The following is a 26593-nucleotide window of genomic DNA, read 5'->3' as shown; positions in this document are numbered from 1 at the left end:
GATGACCTCCACCACACTGACTTTATGAGTAGGGCTTTATTGCTGTTCCACAGCTTCCATTGAGTTTGGTGAATCTGGTTCTGTGAGTTTTCTCTTTATTTTTCAGCTTCGTCTCCTCCAGTCTCTCTGATCATCAGTCCCAGCAGAACACAGCACTTTATTAATGCCTCTCTGTCACTGAGTTGTGAGGGACACAGTGACTCTACTGGATGGAGAGTGAGTCAATACACACACAGTGGGAAGGTATCAGATTGTACATCAGGCTGGGGATCAGTTACAGAATCTGTCTGCAGCATCAGCTCTCTCTCCACATCTCACACTGGAGTGTACTTGTGTCAGTCTGAATCTGGAGGGAGGGGTCATCCAGTCAACATCACAGTGCACAGTAAGTCTACAGTATTCTTATCACAGGAGTTATGTAATATACAAAACTGCACTATTTGATAATATTACATTTATAAATCAGATTAACACAAATTAAGAATAACACAAAGACTACACAGTATGATAGGCCAAGGTTGCGTGATTCCCTATTAATGTAACCAGTAATCTAATCTAAAAAATTACTATTTTAACATAATGTAATCTGATTACTCTCTGTTGCTTTTGATGTAGGTGAAATCTGACTGTGCTTTAGATGTGCTGTGTGTACATTCATTTGAAATTGTGATCAACACTCTGGTGGACTTTAGAATAAAAAACATAATGTATAACACACACGGTCATACACAATATACACATCTCGAATGACAATAGCGAGACGTTGTGGCATGGACGGTATTAAATGATGGAAGGTCATTATAGAGCTTTACTGGTCCACAGTGGCAGTTACTACCCTTCACCTAGTACACTATGACCATGCCCTTTCAGACATCAGTTCTTGAAAGAATTATTTTAAAAAATAAACTCATGAAACAGGCCTGAACAGAAATGATGATACCCGTAACTTAATATTTTGTTGCACAACCTTTTGAGGCAATCACTGCATTCAAACGTTTCCTATAACTGTCAGTGAGACTTGCACCTCTCAGCAGGTATTTTGACCCACTCCTCATGAGCAAACTGCTTCAGTTGTCTCGGGTTTGAAAGGTGCTTTTTCCAGACTGCATGTTTTAGCTCCTTCCAAAGATGCTCAATTGGAGATCAGGGCTCATAGAAGGCCACTTCAGAATAGTTCAGTGTTTTCCTCTTAGCCGTTCTTGGGTGTTTTTAGCTGTGTGTTTTGGGTCATTATCCTGTTGCAAGACCCAACCCGACTGAGACCAAGCTTTCTGACACTGGGCAGCACATTTCTCTCTAGAATCCCTTGATAGTCTTTCAAGTCTTTCAAGTCTTGATAGATTTTATTGTACCCTGCACAGATTCAAGACACCCTGTTCCAGATGCAGCAAAGCAGCCCCAGAACATAACAGAGCCTCCTCCATGTTTCACAGTAGGGACAGTGTTCTTATCTTGATATGCTAAATTTTTCCATCTGTGAACATAGAGCTGATGTGCCTTGGCAAAACATTCCATATGTCCACAGAACAAGCTTTGGGGCTTGTCAACATGTAGTTTGGCAAATGTCAGTCTGGCGTTTTTATGATTTGTTTTCAGCAATGGTGTCCACAAACAGTCTGACTATTTTTCTGTTTAGTAAAATTGACTAATCTGAGTAAAGAAACACACTTGTGAGCAGAGGAAAAGGTGACAAGTTCGGAAACTTAACACCCTTAATTCTTAGAAGTTACTTCAGTCCACAGATATTGAGTTCTATAAGTTTAAAAAGGCATTAATTTCCTGCTACACTGACTGGTATCAGATTGCCCGAGTTACACATAGCAATAAATTACACAGATGACATTCATGTACCCAACTATCAAAATCAAATGCTCGAGCTGGTGTTTCATGGGGAAAGGGAGGGATTCCTCTTCAGAAATCTGTGCTGCCCCCACTCCTTTCCAAACTTTTATTATTTGAACTGTTTATCACTGTTTATCATTTGAACCATCATTCTTTTGTTGTAATTGTAATATAATTCTGCTATTTATCACCCTATTTTAATAAACAACCTTAATGCTGTCATTTTCTCTGTATATATAACAGAATAACAGTTTCTGTGTCCTGATTCTGTAACAGTATAACTTGTATTCTGTTACTACGCAACCCTGCATGGCCCTGAAACCATGTAAACAAACACAGTTTGAGTGTCTGAAGATTATTAAAAAAAACTTCATCAGTGTGTAAATACAATAAAACTCATTTCACTCTACCTCACTATCTCTAATATCTGTGAAAGTGATCTCGTTCTTCTTTCAGTATTCTCTTACTCTCTCTTTTGTACAGATGGTGCTGTAATCCTGGACAGTCCTGTTCATCCTGTCTCTGAGGGAGATCCACTGACTCTCCGCTGTTTATATCAACCCACAATGTCCTCAGACCTCACAGCTGATTTCTATAAAGATGAATCATTCTTTCAGACCCAGCCTGCAGGGGAGATGACTATCCATGCTGCTTTAAAGTTTCATGAGGGTCTCTACCACTGTAAACATCCAGTGAAGGGAGAGTCACAGAGGAGCTGGATCTCAGTCAGAGGTTTGATTATTTCAAAAGGAAACAGCCTGACTGTTAAGAAATATAAGGCTCAGTATAGGGTACAGGTGCATGTCCAATGCTGTTCAAATGTGTTTGTGGCATGTCCCTGGGCTTGGCTATGATGACCTAGTATTTAGCTTAGCATAGACACAACACAGACACAAAAATTGAGTAACCCAAAGTGGCCTTTATTCACACACATCCATCACCAAACACCAAATAAACATAAATGTACTATAGCATGACTATAGCCCAACTAGGGCTTTACAGGAAACTAATATGCTGAATGCACAAAATTCTCTTGTGCTTTTAGCCCTGTGTGCTTACCTGTGTCTTTCTCATCCCCATGTGTGGGCTAACTGAGCCTTTTTAAACACCACCAGAAGCACAAGCACCACATTGCCTTACATGGCTACACTGTGGCAGTACTCAGACTACTATGAAGGGCTGGACCACGGTTCCACTGTTTTCTTACTGCCACAGTGTTGAACTGTGTACAATACTTGTATTTATTTTTAAAAATAGACAAAAGCTTTCTGCTGATAAGCTGACATTTTTATTGTATAATCAAATGGTTGTCTACTGAGTGAGGAACAGTGAGCTGAATATATAATTTACTTCAAATATAACATTCAGCTTGTCCAGCTTTAGCTAGACCGTGATATCACCCAAGAGAACAACTTTACTGATGGTCCATTCCAGTGGTAGGCCATTATCACAACAGTGTGACCTGTTAGTCAGTTGTTCATGTTTTGACCACATACACGAGTTTAACACACACAGCTCTGAACTGTCATCTTCTGTGTATGCTTCTGAGAATAAATCCAATGAACAGTTTATACATGCAACCATATCAAAATTATTTTGTGTGTGTGTGTGTAGAATCACATCAGTCCGGATTATCAGTCCTCAGTAGTCTGCTCACAGTGTCTCCATATCTGCTAGTGTCTATCATACTGGCGGTCAAATGCTACAGAGCTCAAGGTAAGAACTCATTGTAAACACACTGTAAAGCTCACTGAATCAGAAATCTCCACTTCAGCTGAATCAGGATCTCTGATTAAAGACTCATCTGTTTATCACTGTGTGTTTCACAGCTCAACCTGATGAGGTGAACAGGACATAAGCTCTGATAGAAGGAGGAACATCTTACTGAGTGCTGAACTCCAAGTCTTCATGTTGGAGATCTAATGCTGTGAGCTTTCAGCACCCTGTTAGAGATCCTACAGTCTGGAAGCGTCTTAATAATTTTGAAATTATTTTATTAATAATGTGTTCATCTCACACACTGTGTTCCTGTACTTCGTCCTTGGTTTTAATAATTGTTTTATCCAGCTTTATAAACTGTTGATATTTTCCTTTTACACTTATTCCTTTTACACTCATTATCATTTTATTTTATTACTGCAATAATCACCATGCTTTCAGCTTTGCTAAACATGCAGAATTCATTAATTCAGCCTTATTTATTTGATGAGATAGTGATGTGAAATGTTAACATGACTAACTGATCAGTGTTTTTACCTGCATTATTTTCTTATTTTTCAATATTCTTGTTTTTATATTATTGTTTTAATATTTTACTGCTAGTGTTAAACTAAACATGGTGAAGTGTGATTTATATTCTAGTTTGCTATTTTACTGTTTAAAGAAAGAAAGAATAATGTTTTAATATTATAATAAAGTTACAGTTCCTGCAATATTCAGTTTCAGCATTCACAACAAATCATGTGATGATTTTTATCCAGTGTTTCACGGTCTGTGCTGCACTAAATCACAACATTTTTAATTTAACACAACAGATTCTGATCTTTTCTAATGAACTAGCAAAGTCAATCAGTATTCTTTAAGTACAGACAGCATTCTCAATATACTTAAAATACACAAAATTGTGTTTTGATGGACAATGACCTCTATTTATCAATCTGCTCTACTAACAAACCAGGTACTACATAACAACCAGACCTCCTTTTACTGTATGATCTTCAAACTGGAATAGACTCAGTGGTGTTTACTTTACTGTTCAGGGAAAGACAGAATAAAAAGGTAAAGGTGCACGTATTTGTCACTGTACTATGTACAGCAAAATGTGTCCTCCGCATTTGATCCATCTGTGGTAGTGAACACACACACACTAGTGAACTAGGGGCAGTGAGCACACACACACCCAGAGTGGTGGGCAGCCAACTTCAGTGCAGTGGGGAGCAGAGAGGGTGAAGGGCCTTGCTTAAGGGCCCAACAGTGGCAGCTTGCCAAGCCCAGGTATCAAACCCACAACCCTGTCATCAATATCCCAAAGCTCTAACCGCTGAGGCACCACTGCCCATTCAGTGTTGTTCTAATGATGTAAGAAAAATGCAGTAAGACTTTACACCGTTGTCAATGTCAATGAAATGGTTCTTAGTTTTCCCTAATCCCAAAACCTCACCCAAACCCTAACCTTGCTTCTAATTTTGAGAGTCAATTGTTGTCACCCTCAGGGACACAGTGGCTAACAAGAACTGGATTTCATGGCTTAATGAGGCACCTATTCTGAGAATAGATTCCACCTTTGGTCCTTTTCCTATAATTTGAGGTCAGTCTGTTTTGTCAGCGAATGTGTCATTAAATACTTTACAGCCTGATTTAGCATATCTAGAGTGAAATATTGCGTTGCTCTTAGGTCTATAAGACACACGGATAATATGTTAGAAATAGGGCCAATAATAAAGTTTTACTGAACATAACAAAACATGTACATTTATATTATTGATTTACTGCTTATTGCTGCTTATTACTGCTTATTAGATAAGTATCCTAGTTAATATGTACATTGATGACGTGTGTGTGGTCTTCTCAATTTTTCTCCGTGGTCTCTGGATGTGCATGCAGTGATGTCACTCACAAATCTTTAAAAGTCAAACTCATGTGTCCTCCGCAGGAAGCCGCTTAGAGGGAAATTTTAAGCTGCTTCTTTCATCTCCTCCGGTATTTGGACAGGTGGCAAGATGGCGGCACAAAATCAGTTTCTGTTTCACGGAGGAGAGGAGGAAAAAGCAGTAACTTTTGGGGTTTCTGGACGCAGCCAAAGACTGTTCCAGCAAAGAACCGTCCTCTCTGAAGTCTGCCCCTACCAGGTAGACATCTTAACAAAAGGGGAACAAAAAAACCAAGGACGCCTTCTCCATTGTCCTAAAAAGGAGAGCCAGCTATTGATAGGCCTAGCTCAAAACATTTGAATTTCAGCCTGATCAGTGTTTTGCACATGGTGAATAAGCTTGCAATGGGTGGTATGGATTAACGTTTCGTTTACTTCTAATTGCGCACAACTTTTTCTGGACCAGAAGTCAGAAGGATGAGAATTCCCAAAGGTAGTACCTAGATGGCACATCCATAATCGTGAAAATTCCCTCAAATCAGCTAAGGATGACAACCACTGGATATTTAAGAAAATACCCATCATGTGAGACTGAACTTTAACATTTGGACATAGTTTCGATAAGGAACCCTTTGTCTTGACTTGTAATTAATTTTGAAAGTATTTCTTTCTGAAAGAACCAGCAACTGTTAGACCCTTTGCATGCAGTCCCTCTCTTTCATAACACTGTTGAAATACAGCCATATTCATTAATAGTTATAAAGCTAAATACAGCAGTAGCTTTATCACACATTTCTTAAACAGTCAGCTCCATTATTTGCTCTAGCCAAGACCAGAACAAAGACCAGCTGAACACATTAACAATGGTGGCCACCATGTTTAAACATTTACATCTGTGCCTTTCTTCTTCTTTGTTCATGGAACAGGGAAGTAAATCTCTGCCTCCTCTCTCCTCACTTAGTGTTAATTCACCAATAGCCATCTGGATTTTTTTACCACATCACACTTCAAATCTTGTAACATGCTCTAATAAAAAAATGGGAAAAAATAGATAAATTAAAAACACATCAATGTCAACAAATACTCTGAGAATGCTGTACATGCAACCATGTGAATACTAAAAAATCCAGCTGTGGTTGTTATGTGAATAAATGAGGTGGAGAAAGAGGAACTAAATGTTATCATATTTTATACAATGCAAACAAGTCTGTGTGTGTATAAGGCTTTTTAAAGAGAATACTAGGAAAATATAAAATATTAATATAAATATATAAATATTATAATAAAAAACTCAATTTTATGTACAAAAAAAAACTAAAGAAATCCCTTGTATCCATTCCAAGCACATTTATATAATTATATAATCATAAATCATTTTATTGTAATGCTAATTAAGTGGGACTGTATATTGGCATTCAAATAAAGGAAAATGTGTAAAAAGTTTTCTAAAACAACTAAAAGGTTCCGTCAGTGTTCAGTCTGTTTTTTTCCTCCATCTCAGTCATATTTATTTTTGGCACTGGTATTTTCATAATTTAAGATATTAGATATTATCTATTACTATTGCTTTTGTGCTTGCACTCTGACCACATACAGTTTTGGTCAGAGTGCAAGCACAAAAGCAATAGTCAACTTTCATGTATATAAATGATATGCAAAACATTAAATCACTGGTGTGTGTGGGTTGAAGAATTCCCCCTCGTTTTTTGCACAGAGATTAACAAGTTACTGACCATGTTCACTAAACCACAGTTTCTGTAAATTAGCACTTGAAAGTTAATCCCTGTGTATAAATACAGAACAGAATATCAGAGCTGTTGTGGTAAGATGCAGATTTTTATTAATGATAAATCCAGGCTCCATCAAACATGAAAAGAAAAAAAAAAAAAAAATAAAGAAGCTATTTATTACACTGTGCAGCTCTGCTCAAGTTAGTTAAAAGATCAAACTAATTATAAGCTTTATCTCAATAAGACACAGTTTAATTCTAAACATAAGCACATGGGTTTTAATAAATTCAGAAATATGCATTATTATGCATTATTATAAACTACCACTAGTTAATTAATATTTTAAGAAAATATACAAATATAAAACAAACAAACAAACAAAAAATACTATAACCATCAAAACTTATCAAAATAGAAAAATATTATCAGTCAAGAACAGAACAAAAAAAACTGATGTTGGTCATATTTCTGGACTTTCACTGGTCTTTCACTATTACGACTAAATACTAATGGTTAATGGATTCTGATGTGCTCAAACTAATACAATATTTATAACGGTTGAAACAATTAGACATTTCTCATTAGATTTTTCACTATATATAGATTCTTCTGGCCTATTAATTTAGATGATAAACATAAAACACACCAGATCACTTACTGACTCAGTCCAGAGCCCAGAAGCAAACCACCCTCTAATCTATATAGAATTACAGCCTCTCTGACTCTTCAGTGGAGTTCAGAACTTCTGATAATTCCTCAGCTCTGGAGTCAGTGCTGCTTTTGAATGGTTCAGTTACAGATGTGTAAATAAGACCCTTTCCCTTCATCAGTGTAAAATACCAGCACAATAACTATTACTAAAATAAAGAAAATACTGAGACAATTCTGACATGTGTAAATATACGCCCTCTTCTGTCTGCACTCCTGAAAGCTTCATCATCAGGGTCACTGCAACAACACCGACCTTCTTCATTGACCTGTAAGAGAAGTCAAATGTAATCAGCACAGAGATTTTACCAGTGGATTGACATTGACACTGACACTGAAAGGACCTTTTATATGTTACTATTTTAACACCTTAATTTTTCCTGGTTATAAAATGGCTAATCGCACAAATCATCATTATATCTTCAAATCACCCTCCCTCAGCAACAGCAATAGGTAAGGCCTTGAAAAGTGTTCTTCTGAAATGCCACTAGGTGCCAAGCAAACAATGGGTGCCATTTTGTGTGTGTGAGGGGGTGGGGGCCTCACCAACAGGGGCCCTAAAAATGTATGGATCAAAACAGTGTCAATTATTTTTTACGGGGGCAAAATCTGTGGGCCCCATGAGTATCAGTAGATCAGAATAGAAACAAGCATCTATACTGTCTCTATATTTCCTACTTCTCATTATCTTTGTTTATGAATGTATGTTTAGACTATAAAAAATAGACTTTTGGAAAGTTTTGTGTGTTATAATGGCTTTAATGTGCTCAAATTCAAAGTCGTAATACTTTCTTACTCAGTCCCGAAACTGTCCCTCTTTTTAAACCAGTGGTGGAATTATCTGAAACTAGGAGGAGTATTTACGTTAAAACATAAACTGTAGGAAATACAGATACACCTCAACACCCCAGACTGTGATATGTCATTTCTTAATTCTCTGTATCATAATGTAATGTGTTGTATTTTTTCTTAAATAGTGACACAATGACTATTGATCTACTAAAGTGTATTATTTGATCATAGCACAGCATCTTCTTAAAATACTAAAAAACAAAATCACAAAACACCTTCTTTCCTTCACTGATTCATTCATTTAGTGTGATCTGCTGTGTTTCTGCAATAGGTCTTCTTAAATGAGGTAGAAAATGTAGGAGGTAAAGCTTACCATTGCTGTGATGGGATTGAATCTGGGAATATGTCACATCGTTTGGTCGTGTCACTGTATCATCAAACACAGAAATACGTTTAGACTTTCCTACCAAAGCTAATTTCATAGAAAACAGGCTTCTGTTTAACAGAGATGTAGTTCATACCATTTCCTCTGGGTTTCTTGTTAGTAGCCATAATTTCTGCATAAGTTACATCCATTGGCCGGGATGCAGAATCATCTACAGAAAAAAAGCAACAGTACACCAGTCAATTCGAGTCAAGTCAATTGGGTTTTTATTGTTATTTCAACTACATACAGAGAACACAGTGAAACGAAACAACGTTCCTCCAGGACCATGGTGCAACATAGACAGTGCATACAGAACACAAGTGCAACACAATACAAGTGCACAGATATTATCTGATCATGAAATGTGTTTAACTGGGGTAACAGTAAATGCTGGTGGGCTTGTTGTTAATATAAAGTCTGCAGTGGTGTTTAATGCTGAGAAAGATTCTGGCTCTGACTGATGTACTGCTGATCTCCAGCAGAATGAGATAGAGATCCTCCACCTCCACAGTGAGCGTGGCCTAAAATCTCAGATACACACTGCTTTACTTTTCTCTAAAATGCCAATAAGAACAAACACACTGTAGGTTACAGTAGTATTCTCTCTACAAGCAGCTGCATTCAGTCACAATCCACTACACATAAAAAGCTTCATTTCAGACCTTTATTCTTCTTACAACACCAAACCAGGCACAGTGTGATAATCAGCAAAACCATTAAACTGCACCCCACTGCCACTCCTACTGTTACAAGCATTGATCCAGAATCTGAGATTGAGGAAAGAAAGAGTTAAATTAAACAAATTTGTTCATTTTTACAGATAAAAGTGTTTCATACAGAGTCAGAAACCAAATAATCGAGTTTATTAAAGATCACTGCTTTCAGTGTGAAGTGTGTGATATTGCTGATGTGGGTGGGGTAAAACTTAAGACACATTTTATAATGGTGTAAAAACACAGTTGGTCAGAAGTTGTACTTATTACTTATTAAGCATCACTGAAGAGTGTATATGGTGGTGTGGGTGTAGATGAAGATTCAGAGACAGGTGTCTCACCTAAACAACAAAGGAGCTCTTTATTTTAAAGCAGAGAAGACTGCAGTAAATATGTGAATCAAAGAGGGCGGATTCACTTTGACTAAGCATGACACAAACAAACACACACGTTCTGTATACAGTAACTAAAGATACAATCTGCACCCAGAGAGCATACAAACAGCCTGAAACACAGGGCAGGAAAAAACACACAGAATTTAACCATGCGAAAATAAATAGACACTGGAAACCATTCTGCAAAAATAATAGACAGAAAATCATGCTGTACCTCTCACTGTAGTCTTGACAGTGGTGTGAGGATACACCCTCCGTGTTGGTTTGGGTTTTTCTGTTGAGATGAAATGATGAAGAGATCAGAGATGATTTTACTTTTACAATATAAGCAGTAGGTGATGATAATCAGTATAAGCTGTGTGTGTAAAAAGCTGTGTGTCTTTCAGCAGTTATCAGAAAGATTACAGCAGGCTGTTTTTCTTTTAGTGTTTCTGCACATAAGCATGAAATTATTGGCACTCTGCCTAATGCCAGGCATGGGCTGGAGGGGTAAAGCCCACCAGCATCGAGCTGTGGAGCAGTGGAACTGTGTTCTCTGGAAATATGCTGCTCCATCTAAAACCTTTGGGATAAGGTAGGGTGATGATCAACATGACTATGGGTGAACATCCTGAACTCACTAACACTCTTGTCGCTGATTGCTATTAAATCCTCGAAGAAATGTTCCAAAATCTAGCAGATTTTGCCTTCACTGATCATTACAGAGAGACTTACTCCAACAAAAGCAGGATAAACCTTTTTTTCTAAGCGGTTGTGTGTGTGTGTGTGTGTGTGTGTGTGTGTGTGTGTGTGTGTGGTTTGAAGAGTAACTATATCTGTTAAATAAGAATTTTAAAATAATTATAATACTTAACAGTGAAACCTGTAAAATCTAAATTCTGCTGAGTTCCTAAGAATAAACTGTAAGAACATGAATTATGATATTATATTGATCTAATTATGAGTTTAATAGATGTTAAAGGAAAATGTCTCTGTTACAGTATTTTATTTTATCCTGCTTTACCCTCTGAAAGGCACATTCCTAGTTAAACACCAGCTTTCCAACCATAGCTTCTACTGTATCTCCTCACACTGTAAACCCACCTCATCTAGTAAACCTAAGCTCTCTGACCTCACTGAGCTTTCTGAGATACTGTGTGTTGTAAAGAGAAGTGTGCTGATCCTCCTCTATCATTTCTTAAGCTGATGCACAGGATAATGTTCTGCAGCAGTGATGCACCTCTACTCTTTTAACTGTTAATGGTAGAAATAATGTGGGGAAGACGACACACTCACCTGATACAGTCAGTCTAACAGCAGCACTGATCTCTGAGTAGCGCGGCTCTGTTGACCGTCTTCCCTTACAGGTATAATCACCTTCATGAGACCCATCAACATTAGAGATTTCATAGTTCTTCCTCCATTGAGCTTCACTGAGAGGATCATTATTCTTAAACCACTTGTAATTCCAGACTCCTCCACTTTCTATGTCACATGTGAGAGTGACTCTCTCTCTGATGAACACACGCTCAGCTGGCTGCACTTTCACTGTAGCCTTTGGTCTCTCTGTTCAAAGATCATAAGGACTTTAGAAAGGTAGAAACTCTGTGTGAAGGTGTTTCTCGTAAGAAGATCCAGAATTTAAAATTCTTCTGGAATAATTGATCAACATTTTTACTCTCATTCTGAAATGAAGTCATTTGTCACATTAAAACAAATAAACAAACAAACAAACAAAAAAAACAGGATTAATTTCAGGCCCAACACAAGTTATTGTCTTAGTGGGACATACACGTGTCTTTGTCGCCCCACTGTGGAATTTCTTGAACACACATCTGTTTCTTTTTTTTTTTTACAACAGCAGTAAAAGTTCTCAGTGATTAAGAACTGAGTCAGTAAAATAGTGTAAAGATGTCTATGTTGTCTTTATTATATTACATTTTTATAATTTTTTTATTCCAACTATTTCGTTTTTGGATATATTTAATGAAATCTGTTAATTGGTCTGTTTCATTTGTGGCAATTGAAAACATATTTGATGAGAACTTTTAAAATATTATTTCTTTTTTGGCACACACAGCACTATTATTTGATAAATGCAATCATACTCATGAACATTAAGAAGTACAATAAAAACTACATGATCAAAGCACTGTATGTGTGTGTAAAATATGGGGGTCCTGTGGGGTCTAAGACTTTCTAAAGTACCTTAAAAGCCTCAAAGTCTATATTCTGGTGGGGCTTTAGAACAGATGCAGGAAATGACTGCTTCAGCCTCCAAAAGCCACATTCCTGTCTTTGGTGTAACTTAAACTGCATCAACGAGACACCACACACCACACGCTTCACCCAGTTAAACACCAGCTTTCCAACCATAATACATAGGAGATACTCAAACTGTATCTCCTTACACTGTAACACCACCTCACCTAGTCTGTGTCCAGGTTAGTAATTCATCAAACATTGTTGTTTCTTTGATCTTTCAGAGTGGACTAAACTACAATGTGAGTAACTTTAGATTTCAATGGACCATGGCAATGTGTGTGAATGTGAGTCTGTGTGTGTGTCACTGTGTGTGTGCCTACTGTTGCATGCATGGTGCTTTGCGTGTAACAATGTGTGCATGTGTCACTGTATATATTTTGCACAGATGTGTGTGCTGCTGTGTATATGCCACTTTCTGTGTGTGTGTGTGTGTGTGTGTGTGTGTGAGGGTTAAACTCTTCTAAATCTCCTGCAGCCAGAAACATTAAATACACACAAAGTAGAACTTTGAGATTCTCAGGATGTTTCCTAAATGATCTTTTAGAAAGATCATGTAGGAAAAAGTACAGTTTTTCTTTTTAGAAAGATCAAGTAAAAAAAAGCATTAAAATGCATCATGCAATTGCGAAAGCCCTGTGCATCATGTGAAAGCCCTGTATCTCAGAATCTGGCAGAATTCCAATGTCCCTAATAAACGGAGAAGCAGAAAACTAATTTTTTACTTTTTACATTGACTTCCTCTGAAAAGTACTTCCTTCTCCTGCAAAGCTGCTGTTTTGGAGATATAAAGTTTTTGCACATAGAAATATGTTTACACCAAATTATTATATTTCTGACAAACAAACATTCTATAATCAAGAGATTTGAGAAAAGAAAGCAGAAAAAAAATACAAACCTTTTACTGTAATCTTGACTCGATCACTGTAGTCTGAGCCGTATGATTCTCTGTAGGCTATACACTGATACTCTGCTGTTCCTGAATCAGACGCTGTTATACTGAGTGTGTTGGGGCCTAACTCTCTCAGACATTCTAACTGCTGAGAGACTTTGTACCACGTAAACCTCCACCCAGTGAGTGAGCTCTGCAGATCACAGGTCAGAGTAAGTGTGTCTCCAGTGTAGACAGTGGTGTGAGGATCCACCCTCAGTGTTGGTTTGGGTTGTTCTGTTGAGATGAAATGATGAAGAGATCAGAGCTGATTTTACTTTTACAATATAAACAGTAGTTTATCAGGATAAGATCAGACTTTGTTGCTTAATGAACTGAATATTTCTGTATTCTAGAAATATAGAAATATGCTGGTATTGTAATATCATTTTGTACAGTGTCAGCATACATTTTAAGCTCACAGGTCTGTAATGTACAATGTGTGTGAAAACACACACAATCGTATATTAGTACAAATGTAGTAAAATATGTGTATAATAAACTCTACAGTGGATTGTTGTGGAAGTTGTACAGGTTAATCTATTTGTATGTAAATTAAGCAATCCAGTAAAAGCAGATGTAGCTGTTCACCTTCAGCTTGTCCACAGTAGAGTACAGTCAGCACTACAGTATGGAAAGAAACAGAGGACATGATGCATTAGTGTGAAGGATTAGCTATTCTCAGTTGAAGGGGGTTAAAAAGCCGGTTACAGTCGGAGATGGCTGTTTGATTAAAGGTTGAAATGTGTGTCTTGTCTATGAAATTGTACACAACACTGCTCCTCCTCCTCTTAAACATTTTATTATACAGAGGATAAACGTCTCAGGCTACTAGAGGTAAAACACGAGCAGACTGTGATCTTCCTTACAGAAGAAGCTGCTTTTAGCCAATCAAATCCCCCCCCCGGTCTGCCCTGAGTTTAGTTATCGCAACCCTGCTGTTGCCCAAGAACGGCTTGCAGTCCTTTGTTCTGGCTCCTTCCTTGGTTACGCTCCCTGCCTCCTACCAGTCCCAGGTTTGTTGTGTTCGTCATTTTGTTTGCCACGTTTTGAGTTTGTTTACTGTTTTGCCCTTAGTTGCTGCACCCCACGCTTTCATGCCCACTTTGTGTTATACTTGTTTTAGTTAATACATCTTCTTGCTTTGATCCCATCTCTGCAAGTGTTCAACTCTGTTTGTCTGGCCGTACACACCATTACATTGCGTTAAATATATAAGGTGCATTTTAAAAATATGTTCAAAATAAAACTCAAAATATGTATTCTGTGTTTAGAACTTTACTTGCTGTAGATGATTTGTTACTTATTCTTTTAATAAGATCAGTAAAATGTGTCATTTGACTTTGGCATTAGGCTGCACACACACACAAATACATACATACACTATGTGGACAAAAGTATTTGGACACATGCTTATTCATTCTTTCTTCCAAAATCATGGGTATTTAAAAAGAGTTTATCCTTTTTTTGATGGAGGGGTGGCTTTTGTCCAGGGAATGCTTCCTGATATTGTTTGGAGCATTGCTGTGAGGATTTGATTGAATTCAGAAACAATTGTGTTAGTTCAGGTCAGGATGTTAGATGATCCCCAAGTCATCCCAAAAGTGCTAGATGGAGCACTATCATTCCAGAGAACATGGTTCCACTGCTATATTAAATTTATAAGTTAAATATGTAAAACATAGTCAAAATAAAATGAAAATATTTAAAATGTCTAAAATGTGTCTAAAACTGCATTTCCTATAGAGAATGTATGTCTTATTTACAATGAGAAAATCAAATGCATGTGTAATTTGACTTGCTGATGATGCTGTACACACACACACACACCTGCATACACATATATACATTTACATTGACATTTACATTTACGGCATTTAGCAGACGCTCTTATCCAGAGCGACTTACAAAGTGCTTTGCTATTTACCCAAGAAAACCTTCGCTAGTTAGAATAGGCTAATAATTCAAAAGATACCTCTACACCTCTACACACTATATAGCCAGTTTTTGAACACTGCTGCTTATTCATTATTTTCAAAATCATGGTTATTAAAAAAGGAGTTCATCCTGTTTTTCCTGGAGTAACTGTCTCTACTGTCCAGGGAGGATTTTCTAATATGTTTTGGAGCATTGCCTTGAGGATTTGATTGAATTCAGAGTGCATTAGTGAGGTTAACTAAGTCTCAAAAGTGCTAGATGGAGCACCATTATTCCAGAAAACATGGTTCCACTGTTTCACAGTTCAATGCTGGGGGCCTTTATACCCCTGTAGCCCACTCATAGCATAAAAAAATTCAATGATATATATAATAAGTGCTCAGGTTTTTTATGTCTGATGTCAGAGTCTATACTGTGTTAATTATAAAATTACAATACCCCAAAACCTTGAGTCATGTCCCTTTCCACTGATTTCTGGCGAATCGAACACCTGTGGTACCCGTAGTACCCTCGAGCACCTCATAACCACTTGAAACTCATAAACCTTGTCAAACCGCAAATGTAAAAAGTGTAAGATGAGAAGAGCTGAAGCTCCTATAGCTGCACTGATCCTGGTCTGACTGCATTTAAACACCTTCATACAGCAGCAGCTCTGACTCTAATGAAGATATAAAGAAAAGAGTTACTCACAGAGCAGCAAAGAGAGTGGACTGACCTCCATACTGTCTCACTGACCACTGACTGACTGACTGACAAGGGGAGAGAGAGAGAGAGAGAGAGCTGAAATGTGGACACACTAACCCTCTCTCTCTTGCTCTCTCACTCAAAAGTGCTTTATGCTGCGGGTTACGTCACCTACCTGATAGTAGAAGAATTCACAGAAGCGACTGAATATTAAGAAGCCCACCCCAAAAACATCCTTGAATATCAACCAGCCGAGCCCAATGACCTCTAACACTTCACACCCAAAACACAACAGATCTTTAGATCTTCAATATTGCTTATAAACCTAAACTAATATAAGCCCTTATATAAGCCAAACATCCTCAAAACACTTAATTCTGTTTTTTTCTTCTTAACTCCTTAAAAAGTCTATTGAGCACATGAAGTCTCATGTAAGCCACCGAGCACAACCACTACAATAGAATTACTCTATGAGTTAATATTGAAAACAGGAAGTCATATATGGAAGTTTTTATTTAAACATGAGCGTGTCATCATCACTGTTTCACTAGAACAGAAGTCAGACCACAACATCCAAAATAACACCCTGTCCTCAGCAATCTGAAACTAACCGTTCATTCTGGGTTTGACTGATAAAGAGTAAAAACATCCTACTTAAAGCTATAAAAAGTGAGAAGCTTTCTTAGTGTTCAATTTCTGTGTCTGAGGGTGTAATTTACCCCCCCCTCCCAATAATCAGCTGATCAACTAATAACAGTGTATTTTCACATGAAACAGCAATGCCCTTTCCATCCATTTCTCTTCATTTGATTAATATCCGTTCACTTGGTTTATAGACTTTTTGAGTCTAATCTGGTGCTTCTTCACTGCTGGTTGAGGTGTGACTGAGGTATTCACTCCAGTTTGATAAACAGAGTAGTTACCACATGTTCAAGACGGGTGTTCTTCAGCTGTGCGTTATTTTATTCATGTGTATCATTACTGTAATAATTTGGGTTTGTTAATAAGTTGTTAAAAGCTGACGTGAAGCGTCTTTTATGACTCAGTAGCATTTATTGCAGCTCATGACCTCATAACTTGTGGCCTGTAATCTTATTAATTCATGAGAAGATAAAAAATGTAGAACTGATCACCAGACTTTAAAAGAATGTGACTTACACACCTTTAGATGCTGACGTTTCTTTTTTTTCTTCGTTCTTCTTCCATGTCACCATTTTGGCTCCTGCCCACTTACTTGGGGGGACACCATTCACAGCAGGATCTGGCAGGATCCAGATGTTACAAGACCATGGCCAAAAATTTGGCCTTCACCAAAGACAATTACTGTTATGTATGTTTTTTTCTGCACACTCACCTCAGGAGGATTTCTGGGAGAAACCTCATTATAAGATCCAAAAATGTGCCAATGCAAGTGAAGGAGGCCATAACTGGACTAAAAAACACCCTCAAATAATCCTATCAGAGAGAGGGCAGAAACGTGTGACTAAATAAACTCTTTGGTTGATTCTTAAAAAAAGAAACAATGCACTGGTGAGCTCAACACCAAACAGACAGAAAAACCACATAAGACTATATCTGAATATAGAATTCTGAATGTAGAATTCATTACATGGTAAACCCCTTCACAATATCTAGTCAGGTCAAAACACTCTCAAAGAAGTAGATAAATACTTGACTAACCTTGTCTACGAACAGGAGTCACCTTCATGATATTAAATACAGAGGTTTGCATTAAAATGCAATAACAAATCCTTTTTTTTTTGTTTACTGATGATGTGACTGATAACAGCAGTAATAGAATGAATTCTAAAGTCTATAGAGCTATAATATTTGCTCAGTTAAATCCTCCAAAACCGTTGGTGTTTCACATTACACAATGTTAATAAAGCAAACGCAACCGAAGAGCTTCTTAAGAATGTCAGTCACCTGACCTCATTGAAATGGGCATGCGCTTCACTTCCTGAAGAACAAACTGAAGTCAGAAACCACAAACCACAATCCAACAAACACACAGACATTGAAGACTGGAAGAAATTGGCAGATAATTCAAATGTTTTAAAATTGTAATACCAAGACCAAATTATTAAAAAAAGGAATGAAATAACACTTTGTAAAAATTACTTTTATTATGTATTACTGCCAGGACCTCGTTGCCATGCTCTCCCCCAGCGCAATCCCAGGACCCTGCCCACAGGCCCATATAAGGAATTCCCCCTCGCTTTCATCCTCTTAGGCCCCATTCACAGACTAGTAGGTGCCGTGAATTAGCTCTGTACAACGACGCTTGTCTGTGTGGTCCATGGTCTGCTCTAAAGGAAACCCTCAGGTTTGCTTTCTCCTTGCCTTGTTTCTTTGTACCTTGCCCTTTATTTTCCTCTTTTGTTACTCTGTTGGTTTTGTTTTTGCTTTAGCCTGTTCAAGTGTTTTTGTTTGCCTTTGCACTTTGTTTTCCCTTCTTGTCCTGTTCTGCCCTGTCCTGTCCTGTCCTGTCCTGCTTTTAAACCTCAGCTTGTGTGGGGTTTTTTTCCCTCCTTGTTCCTTCTGAGCAGCCTTGGTTTTCCTTATCCAGCGTTGTTTGTTTCTCCCTTGTTCCAAGCTCTGTGTTCCTTCCAGTTCCCTGGTTTGTTATTTGCTTAATTCTGCCTTCGTTGTCATGTTACGGTTTGTTCTGTCCACTAGATTGCTGCTCCCCACCGTTCTCCTGTTTTGTGTTTACCCTGTTATATTTGAATAGTCTTGCATCGTTCAATCCCTGCAAGTGTAACGTAAATGTTGAATCACAAGCTTTTACAGTGCAGGTAAATGTGACCAATTTTCACTACCTCAGCTTTTCCTTTTCAGAAAGCTGAATGTTGTGGATGATGCTGAATGAACAGTCGGGTCTTTAATGTTGTGGATGATGATGAAGATTATAACTTGTAACTTCCTCTCTTCTTGCAGGTTAAATGCACACAGCTAAATTAGAATAAGGACAAATCTCAATGTCTACGTTATCTTCAATTACAGGACAGATTTCCAGTTTAACCAAAAAAAATAAAAAAAGATATATATATATATATATATATATATATATATATATATATATATATATATATATATATATATAGCCATAAACTAGGGCTGATAGTTGAAAAATCTATTGATTATTATTATCATGCATTAACAATGAAGAAAATAAAGATGGGTACATTTTTCATTTCTGTTTTATTTAACTTTCCTGGTAACTTTTTTATTAATATTAAAGAAATATAATTTTCCTATTAAAATTCAAAACTAACAATGTGCAAAGTAGCAGAAATAAAATCCAAGCATGAATTCAGTTTTTTTATTCTTAGCACTAGAATTTTAGCTTTCAGTTTTGTGGTACTGCTTTGTTTGTGTTAGCAACTTTTCACAAGGTCTGATCATTTGTATTAGTGACTTTTGTTTTGACAGTGTTTGTTTATTTGTATCTGTTATTTGAACTAAGCTGGTCTTCTGTGATAATCAATTGATTAGTAGTTGCACCTCTACCATGAACTAAATTCAAGTAAATGAAAATATGTGGACTGTGCTTAAAAGTTGTGTCTGTGACAGAAAACCAATAAACTTTACTGAACTTTATTAAGTTCTGCCAGAAGCTTGTTGATGGCTGCCAAAATCATCTGGTCAAGGTAGAACTTGCTGAATGACATTTCACCACATATTAGATGTGCTGTATGTGTCTCTTTGACCTTGTATGTAGCAACCTGACCTTGTGTGTTTAAATTTTGATGTTAAACTGAAAATTTATATTCACTAAACCATTTACCACAAATTTGCACTTAAAAGTTGAACCCTGTGTATAAATACAGAACAGAATATGAGGGCTGTTGTGGTTCAAAGCAGATATTTATTAATGATAAATCCAGGCTCCATTAAACATAAAAACTGTTAATTACATTGTGCAGCTAAAGTTACTATAGAACTATAAAATGAATTTCAAGTCAAAAATATGTATTTTACTACCACTTGTTCATAAATATTTGAACTCTGGATAGTCAAAAAGATTAAACTAAAGAAAGAAACCTAATTTAATTTACCATCAAAATTAATAGAAAAATATATTCATATAAAATATAATCAGTCAAGTACAAACCTGATAAAGTGATGTTAAAAATGCCCCCCCCCCCCCCCACCCCCACACACACACACACAATCCCTACTTTATACTAATATTACACTACTTAGGTTTTAACCATGTTTATCATGGTTGAAAATATTATACCTTTATACATTTTTTTTTCTGGCCTTTACCTTTGGATCATTAACATAAAACACCAGACCGCTCGCTAAATCTCCAATTTAGAGCTTAAAAGCACTCCAAAGTCTCAATTATTTTTCCAATGCAGTTCAGTACTTCTGATAATTCCTCAGCTCTGGAGTCAGTGCTGTATTTAAATGTCTCAGTTACACATGTGTAAATAAGACCATTTCATTTGATCAGTGTAAAATACCAGCACAATAACTATTACTAAAAATCATAAAAATGCTGTATTACAGACAATGTAAATCTGCTCAGATGCTGCCCTCTTCAGTCTGCACTCTGAAGCTTCAATCAGCCTCACAGTAATAACACAGGCCTTCTTCATGAACCTGTTAGAGAAGAGGCATTATTCATGGGCTTACAAATGGGCTTAGACTACAAAGCTTGGGCTTTAGTCAAGAAAAGGCAAGGAGCAATTTAAGAGTCACAACAAATGTCCTACAGAAGACTCTACAAACTGCATCTTGAAACCTGTGATGCATGGTGGAGGGAATATCATCATTTGGAGCTGCTTCATTGCCTCAGGACATGGACACCTTGTGATTAAACAAAAACTTCCTCATAACATTCTACAAGAGAAAGCAAGAGCAGCTAGTCCATGACCTCAAGCTGAAGAGATGTTGGATGACATTGGAAGACAGTGACCCAAAGCACAGAAGTAATTCAACTCATTAATGGTTGAAAAAGAAGAAGGTTTGTGTTTAGGAATGGACAAGTCAGAGTCCTGCCCCTAACCACATTGAGGTTCTGTGGCATAACCTGTAGAGGGCTGTGCACACAAAACACCCCAGAAATATTGATGAACTGACACACAAATTCATCCTCAGTGATGTACAACACTTATGTGCAGCTGAAGAAATCATCTACAGGTTATTAAATTCAAGGATTTACTTACTTTTTCTAGCCTGCACTGTGGATGTTTACTCATTGTGTTCAATAAAAGACATTAACAGTACCACAGTTTGTAAGTTGTTAGCTGAGTTAGATTGTGGTTGTCTATAATTGTGGATTAGATAGTGATCAGACCAGATTTTATTAGTAATCAATACAGAAATTCAGGTCATTTTAAATGGTTCTCTTCCTTTTCTTGTAACTGTAAGAGGTTCTTACCTTTACGATGTTGATTGGCGTTTTCCATTTGACTCTCACAATATGTCACAACAGTTAGTTCTGTTACTGGATCATCAAACACAGGAAAGAGACAAAAGTGAAGTAATAAAAAACAGGGTTCTGTTACAACTTAATTTACCACTCTGTCATCTCTGGTTTTTCAGCAATCACTCTCACCAATCTGCTTCTAGTCGATAGCAGTAATCTATCCGCATAATCAAACATAACAGACACCTTCCTCTTTCAAACATCTCACCTTAAAAGGAATTACCTCACACTCTCAGGAGTAAAATTTGGTCTGGCAAAAAATTGTGAAACAGAATTCCTCTCTAACCTCAGATGCTGTGAATAATCTCTATTTAATCTCTATATGTTTATTTAAAAAATCCCCTCCATTATAACCAGCCTGTGTGTACAGGATGATAGACAACACACTGACCTGATTCGGTCGGTCTAACAGCATCACCGGTGTGTATATATGGTGGTGTTGGTGTAGAGGAAGATTCAGAGACAGGTGTCTCGCCTGAAAAACAAAGGAGCTCTTTATTTTAAAGCAGAGAAGACTGCAGTAAATTTGTGAATCAAACAAGGACAGATTCACTTTGACTAAGCATGACACAAACAAACACACACTTTCTGTACACAGTAACTATAGGTACAATCTGCACCAAGAGAGCATTCAAACAGCCTGAAACACAGTGCAGGGAACAACACATAGAATGTTTTCCACAGTCTGTCTAATATGAAGGAAATCATGCTGTACCTCTTACTGTAGTCTTGACAGTGGTGTGAGGATACACCCTCCGTGTTGGTGTGGGTTTTTCTGTTGAGATGAAATGATGAAGAGATCAGAGCTGATTTTACTTTTACAATATAAGCAGTAGGTGATGATGGTCAGTATAAGCTGTGTGTGTAAAAAGCTGTGTGTCTTTCAGCAGTTATCAGAAAGATTACAGCAGGTTGATTTTCCTACAGTGTTTCTGTACAGTACAGTAAACTAGTAAACTTCACTAAAACGTCATTTTCAACATTTACACAGACTTCAACAAAAGCAGGATAAACCTTTTTTTCTAATATCCCTAATTTCTAAAGACACAATGAAAAGGCATGTGTTATAATATGGACAAAAGTATTGGGACATCTGCTATATTTGTGTATATCTAATGTATATACACATATATACAGGCATGCTCAGAAGCACAGTAAAACAAGGAATGGAAGAGAGTGTTGTTTTATTGCTGCAGGTGTTCTCTGCCCTATGCTACTTTAACGTAGAATAAATCAACAGAACTCCAATTTGTGTGTGTGTGTGTGTATGTGTGATTTGAAGAATAACTATGTCTGTTACATAAGCATTTCAAAATATTTCGAAAAAAGGTGTGTGTTCGGGGGTCCTGTAGGGTCTAATACCTTGTAGTTCACACTAAAAGCACTAAATTCTAAATTATGTTGAGTTCCTAAAAATAAACTGTAAGAACATGAATTATAATATTATATTGATCTAATTATGAGTTTAATAGATGTTAAAGAAAAATGTCTCTGTTACAGTGTTTTATTTTATCCTGCTTAACCCTCTAAAAGACACATTCCCAGTTAAACACCAGCTTTCCAACCATAGCTTCTACTGTATCTCCTCACACTGTAAAACCACCTCATCTAGTAAACCCGAGCTCTCTGAACTCACTGAGCTTTCTAAAATACTGTGTGTTGTAAAGAGAAGTGTGCTGATCCTCCTCTTCTTAATCACTTCTTAAGCTGATGCACAGGATCACGGTTCTGCAGCAGTGATGCACCTCTACTCTTTTAACTGTTAATGGTAGAAATAATGTGGGGAAGACGACACACTCACCTGATACAGTCAGTCTAACAGCAGCACTGATCTCCGAGTAGCGCGGCTCTGTTGACCGTCTTCCCTTACAGGTATAATCACCTTCATGAGACCCATCAACATTAGAGATTTTATAGTTCTTCCTCCATTGAGCTTCACTGAGAGGATCATTATTCTTAAACCACTTGTAATTCCAGACTCCTCCACTTTCTATGTCACATGTGAGAGTGACTCTCTCTCTGATGAACACACGCTCAGCTGGCTGCACTTTCACTGTAGCCTTTGGTCTCTCTGTTCAAAGATCATAAAGACTTTAGAAAGGTAGAAACTCTGTGTGAAGAAGGTGTTTCTCGTAAGAAGATCCAGAATTCAAAATCCTTCTGGAATAATTGATCAACATTTTTACTCTCATTCTGAAATGAAGTCATTTGTAGAAAGAGAACACATAAAAACAAAACAAAACAAAACAAAAAAAACAGGATTAATTTCAGGCACAACACAAGTTAGTGTCTCAGTAGGACATCCAAGTGTCTTTGTCGCCCCACTGTGGAATTTCTTGAACACACACCTGTTTTTTTTACAACAGCAGTAAAAGCTCTCAGTGATTAAAGATGTGTAAAGATGTCTATGTTTCTATTATTTAACATTTTTATTTATTAACTATTTCGTTTTTGGATATATTTAATGAACTCTGTTAATTGGATCGTTTCATTTGGGGCAAATTAAAATATATTTGATAAACTTTTAAAATATATTTTTTTCTTGCCACACACAGCACTATTATTTGATAAATGCAATCATATTCAAACATTATGAAGTACAATAAAAAATGCATGATCAAAGCACTGTATGTAAGTGTAAAATATGGGGGTCCTGTGGGGTCTAAAACTTTCTAAAGAACCTTGAAAACCTCAAAGTCTATATTCTGGTGGGGCTTTACAACAGATGCAGTCTGCTTCAGCCTCCAAAAGCTACATTTCTGTCTTCAGTGTAACTAAAACTGCGTCAACGAGACACCACACAACTGCTTCACCCAGTTAAACACCAGCTCTACAACCATAGCTTCAACTGTATCTCCTCACACTGTAAGACCCCCTCACCTAGTCTGTGTCCAGGTTCATCAAACATTGGTATTTCTTTGATCTTTCAGAGTGGACTAAACTATGATGTGAGTACCTGTGGATTTCAAAGGACCATAGAAATGTGTGTGTGTGTATGTGTGTGTGTGTGTCACTGTGTGTGTGCCTGTTGTGTGCATGCATGCCACTGTGTATATGTATGTGTTCTCATGTCTCTGTGGATTGTGTGTATGTGTGTGTGTGTCTGCCCTGTGAGTGTGCGTACCCTGTGAGTGTGCCGCCATGTGTGTGCATGCCACTGTGTGTGTGTGCCTGCTGTTTGCATGCATGCTGCTGTATGTGTAACGATGTGTGTGCTGCTGTGTGTAGGCCACTGTTTCTGTGTGTGTGTGTGTGGGTGTGTGTGTCTGTGTGTGTGTGTCTGTGTATGTGTGTCTGTGTTCGTGTGTCTGTGTGTGTGTGTGTGTGTGTGTGTGTGTGTGTGTGAGGGTGAGAGTGAGTTTCTAAACGTTTCTAAATTGATGCATCATGCAAAAACCCTGTATCTCTGAATCTGGCAGAGTTCCAATGTCCCTAATAAATGGAGCATTAGAAAAAATCATCTTTTACATTGACTTCCTCTGAAAAGTCCTTCCTTCCCCTGCAAAGCTGCTGTTTTGGTGATATGAGGTTTTTGGACAGTAAAAATATGTTTACACCAAATTATTATATTTCTGATGAACAAACATTCTATAATTAAGAGATTTTAGAAAAGCAAGCAGAAAAAAGACATACCTCTTACTGTAATCTTGACTCGATCACTGTACTGTGAGACGTATGATTCTCTAAATGCTATACACAGAAAGTCTGCTGTTCCTGAATCAGACGCTGTTATACTGAGTGTGTTGGTGTATTTATCTTCAGTCAAAGGTTTTAATTGCTGAGGGTGTTTGAACCACATAAACTTCCATCCAGTGAGTGAGATCTGCAGATCACAGGTCAGAGTAAGTGTGTCTCCAGTGTAAACAGTGGTGTGAGGATCCACCCTCAGTGTTGGTTTGGGTTTTTCTGTTGAGATGAAATGATGAAGAGATCAGAGCTGATTTTACTTTTACAATATAAACAGTAGTTTATCAGGATAAGATCAGACTTTGTTGCTTAATGAACTGAATATTTCTGTATTCTAGAAATATAGAAATATGCTGGTATTGTAATATTTTGAACAGTGTCAGCATACATTTAAAGCTCACAGCTCTGTAATGTACAATGTGTGTGAAACACACACAATCGTATATTAGTAAAAATGTAGTAAAATATGTGTATAATAAACTATACAGTGGATTGGGGGAAGTTGTACAGGTAAATCTACATGAATGTAAATGAAGCAATCCAGTTAAAGCAGATGTAGCTGTTCACCTTGAGCTTGTCCACAGTAGAGTACAGTCAGCACTACAGTATGGAAAGAAACAGAGGACATGATGCATAAGTGTGAAGGATTAGCTATTCTCAGTTGAAGGGGGTTAAAAAGCCGGTTACAGTCGGAGATGGCTGTTTGATTAAAGGTTGAAATGTGTGTCTTGTCTATGAAATTGTCCACAACACTGCTCCTCCTCCTCTTAAACATTTTATTATACAGAGGATAAACGTCTCAGGCTACTAGAGGTAAAACACGAGCAGACTGTGATCTTCCTTACAGAAGAAGCTGCTTTTAGCCAGTCAGCACTTTCTATTAAGTTCAGTCCCACTCTGTAGAAAACATCTGCACTGCTCTGTTCACCAGCACCACTGCCCTGTTTACCACCACTGTACACTGTTAACCTTCACCACTGCTACATCCGAACTGTTCACAACCACCACTGATAGAACTGCACTGTCCTCCATCACTGCACTGCCCACTGCTACAGCTACATCTGCACAGTTTACCATGAACAACGTCCACAATGTTGACTACCACCACTGTACTAATCCAGCTGTACTGTTCCACTACAGCTGTGACCCTCTTCACCAGCTCACAGTAAGAGGGGTTACACTGTAGAGACTGCTGGAAGCTGCTGGGTCATTTTCTTTGGTCATTTCCACATTAGAAGTTGATCAGATGCTGGTTTAGTGCTTGGATTACTGTAAACAACCAGCTGATGGACAAGTTTTCCACTCACAATACAATAGGATGCTGATCAGAACTAAAACAAATGTGATCTTATGTCCACATGAGTCAACACTATCCCCACAGTATCAATTACCATCCTCAATCATTCCCCATGTGCAATTACCAGTATTAACAGTCTTGTCCATTTAAATGACTTTATCTAAAAATAGCTATTA

The 26593-nt window shown here is 37.4% G+C and overlaps 2 protein-coding genes across 4 annotated transcripts in view; one reads left to right on the top strand and one right to left on the bottom strand.

Annotated features, from left to right (window-relative positions):
* Positions 1–26593, top strand: part of LOC140562762 (basement membrane-specific heparan sulfate proteoglycan core protein-like) — a 221583-nt gene that overhangs the window by 51471 nt on the left and 143519 nt on the right. The window lies entirely within an intron of this gene.
* Positions 7289–17853, bottom strand: LOC140562445 (uncharacterized). 3 transcript variants are annotated; one of them, XM_072688106.1, is made up of 10 exons: positions 17671–17853; positions 17345–17445; positions 17153–17251; positions 13960–13992; positions 13336–13605; positions 10411–10470; positions 9751–9855; positions 9183–9257; positions 9035–9088; positions 7289–8138 (listed from the first exon to the last, which is right to left on the bottom strand). In XM_072688106.1, exons 3-10 carry the CDS (start codon positions 17202–17204, stop codon positions 8131–8133), a joined length of 657 nt encoding a protein of 218 aa, XP_072544207.1. In that variant the 5' UTR covers positions 17205–17251; positions 17345–17445; positions 17671–17853; the 3' UTR covers positions 7289–8130. The 3 variants fall into 3 exon arrangements, with proteins under 3 accessions (XP_072544207.1, XP_072544209.1, XP_072544208.1); XM_072688108.1 differs by lacking the exon at positions 9751–9855; XM_072688107.1 differs by lacking the exons at positions 17153–17251; positions 17345–17445; positions 17671–17853 and adding an exon at positions 15997–16056.

Source organism: Salminus brasiliensis, chromosome 9, assembly GCF_030463535.1.
Source record: "Salminus brasiliensis chromosome 9, fSalBra1.hap2, whole genome shotgun sequence".
Taxonomy (NCBI): Eukaryota; Metazoa; Chordata; class Actinopteri; order Characiformes; family Bryconidae; genus Salminus; species Salminus brasiliensis.
Note: the sequence above shows the minus strand (reverse complement) of the source record. Positions and strands in the feature narration are given on the sequence as shown.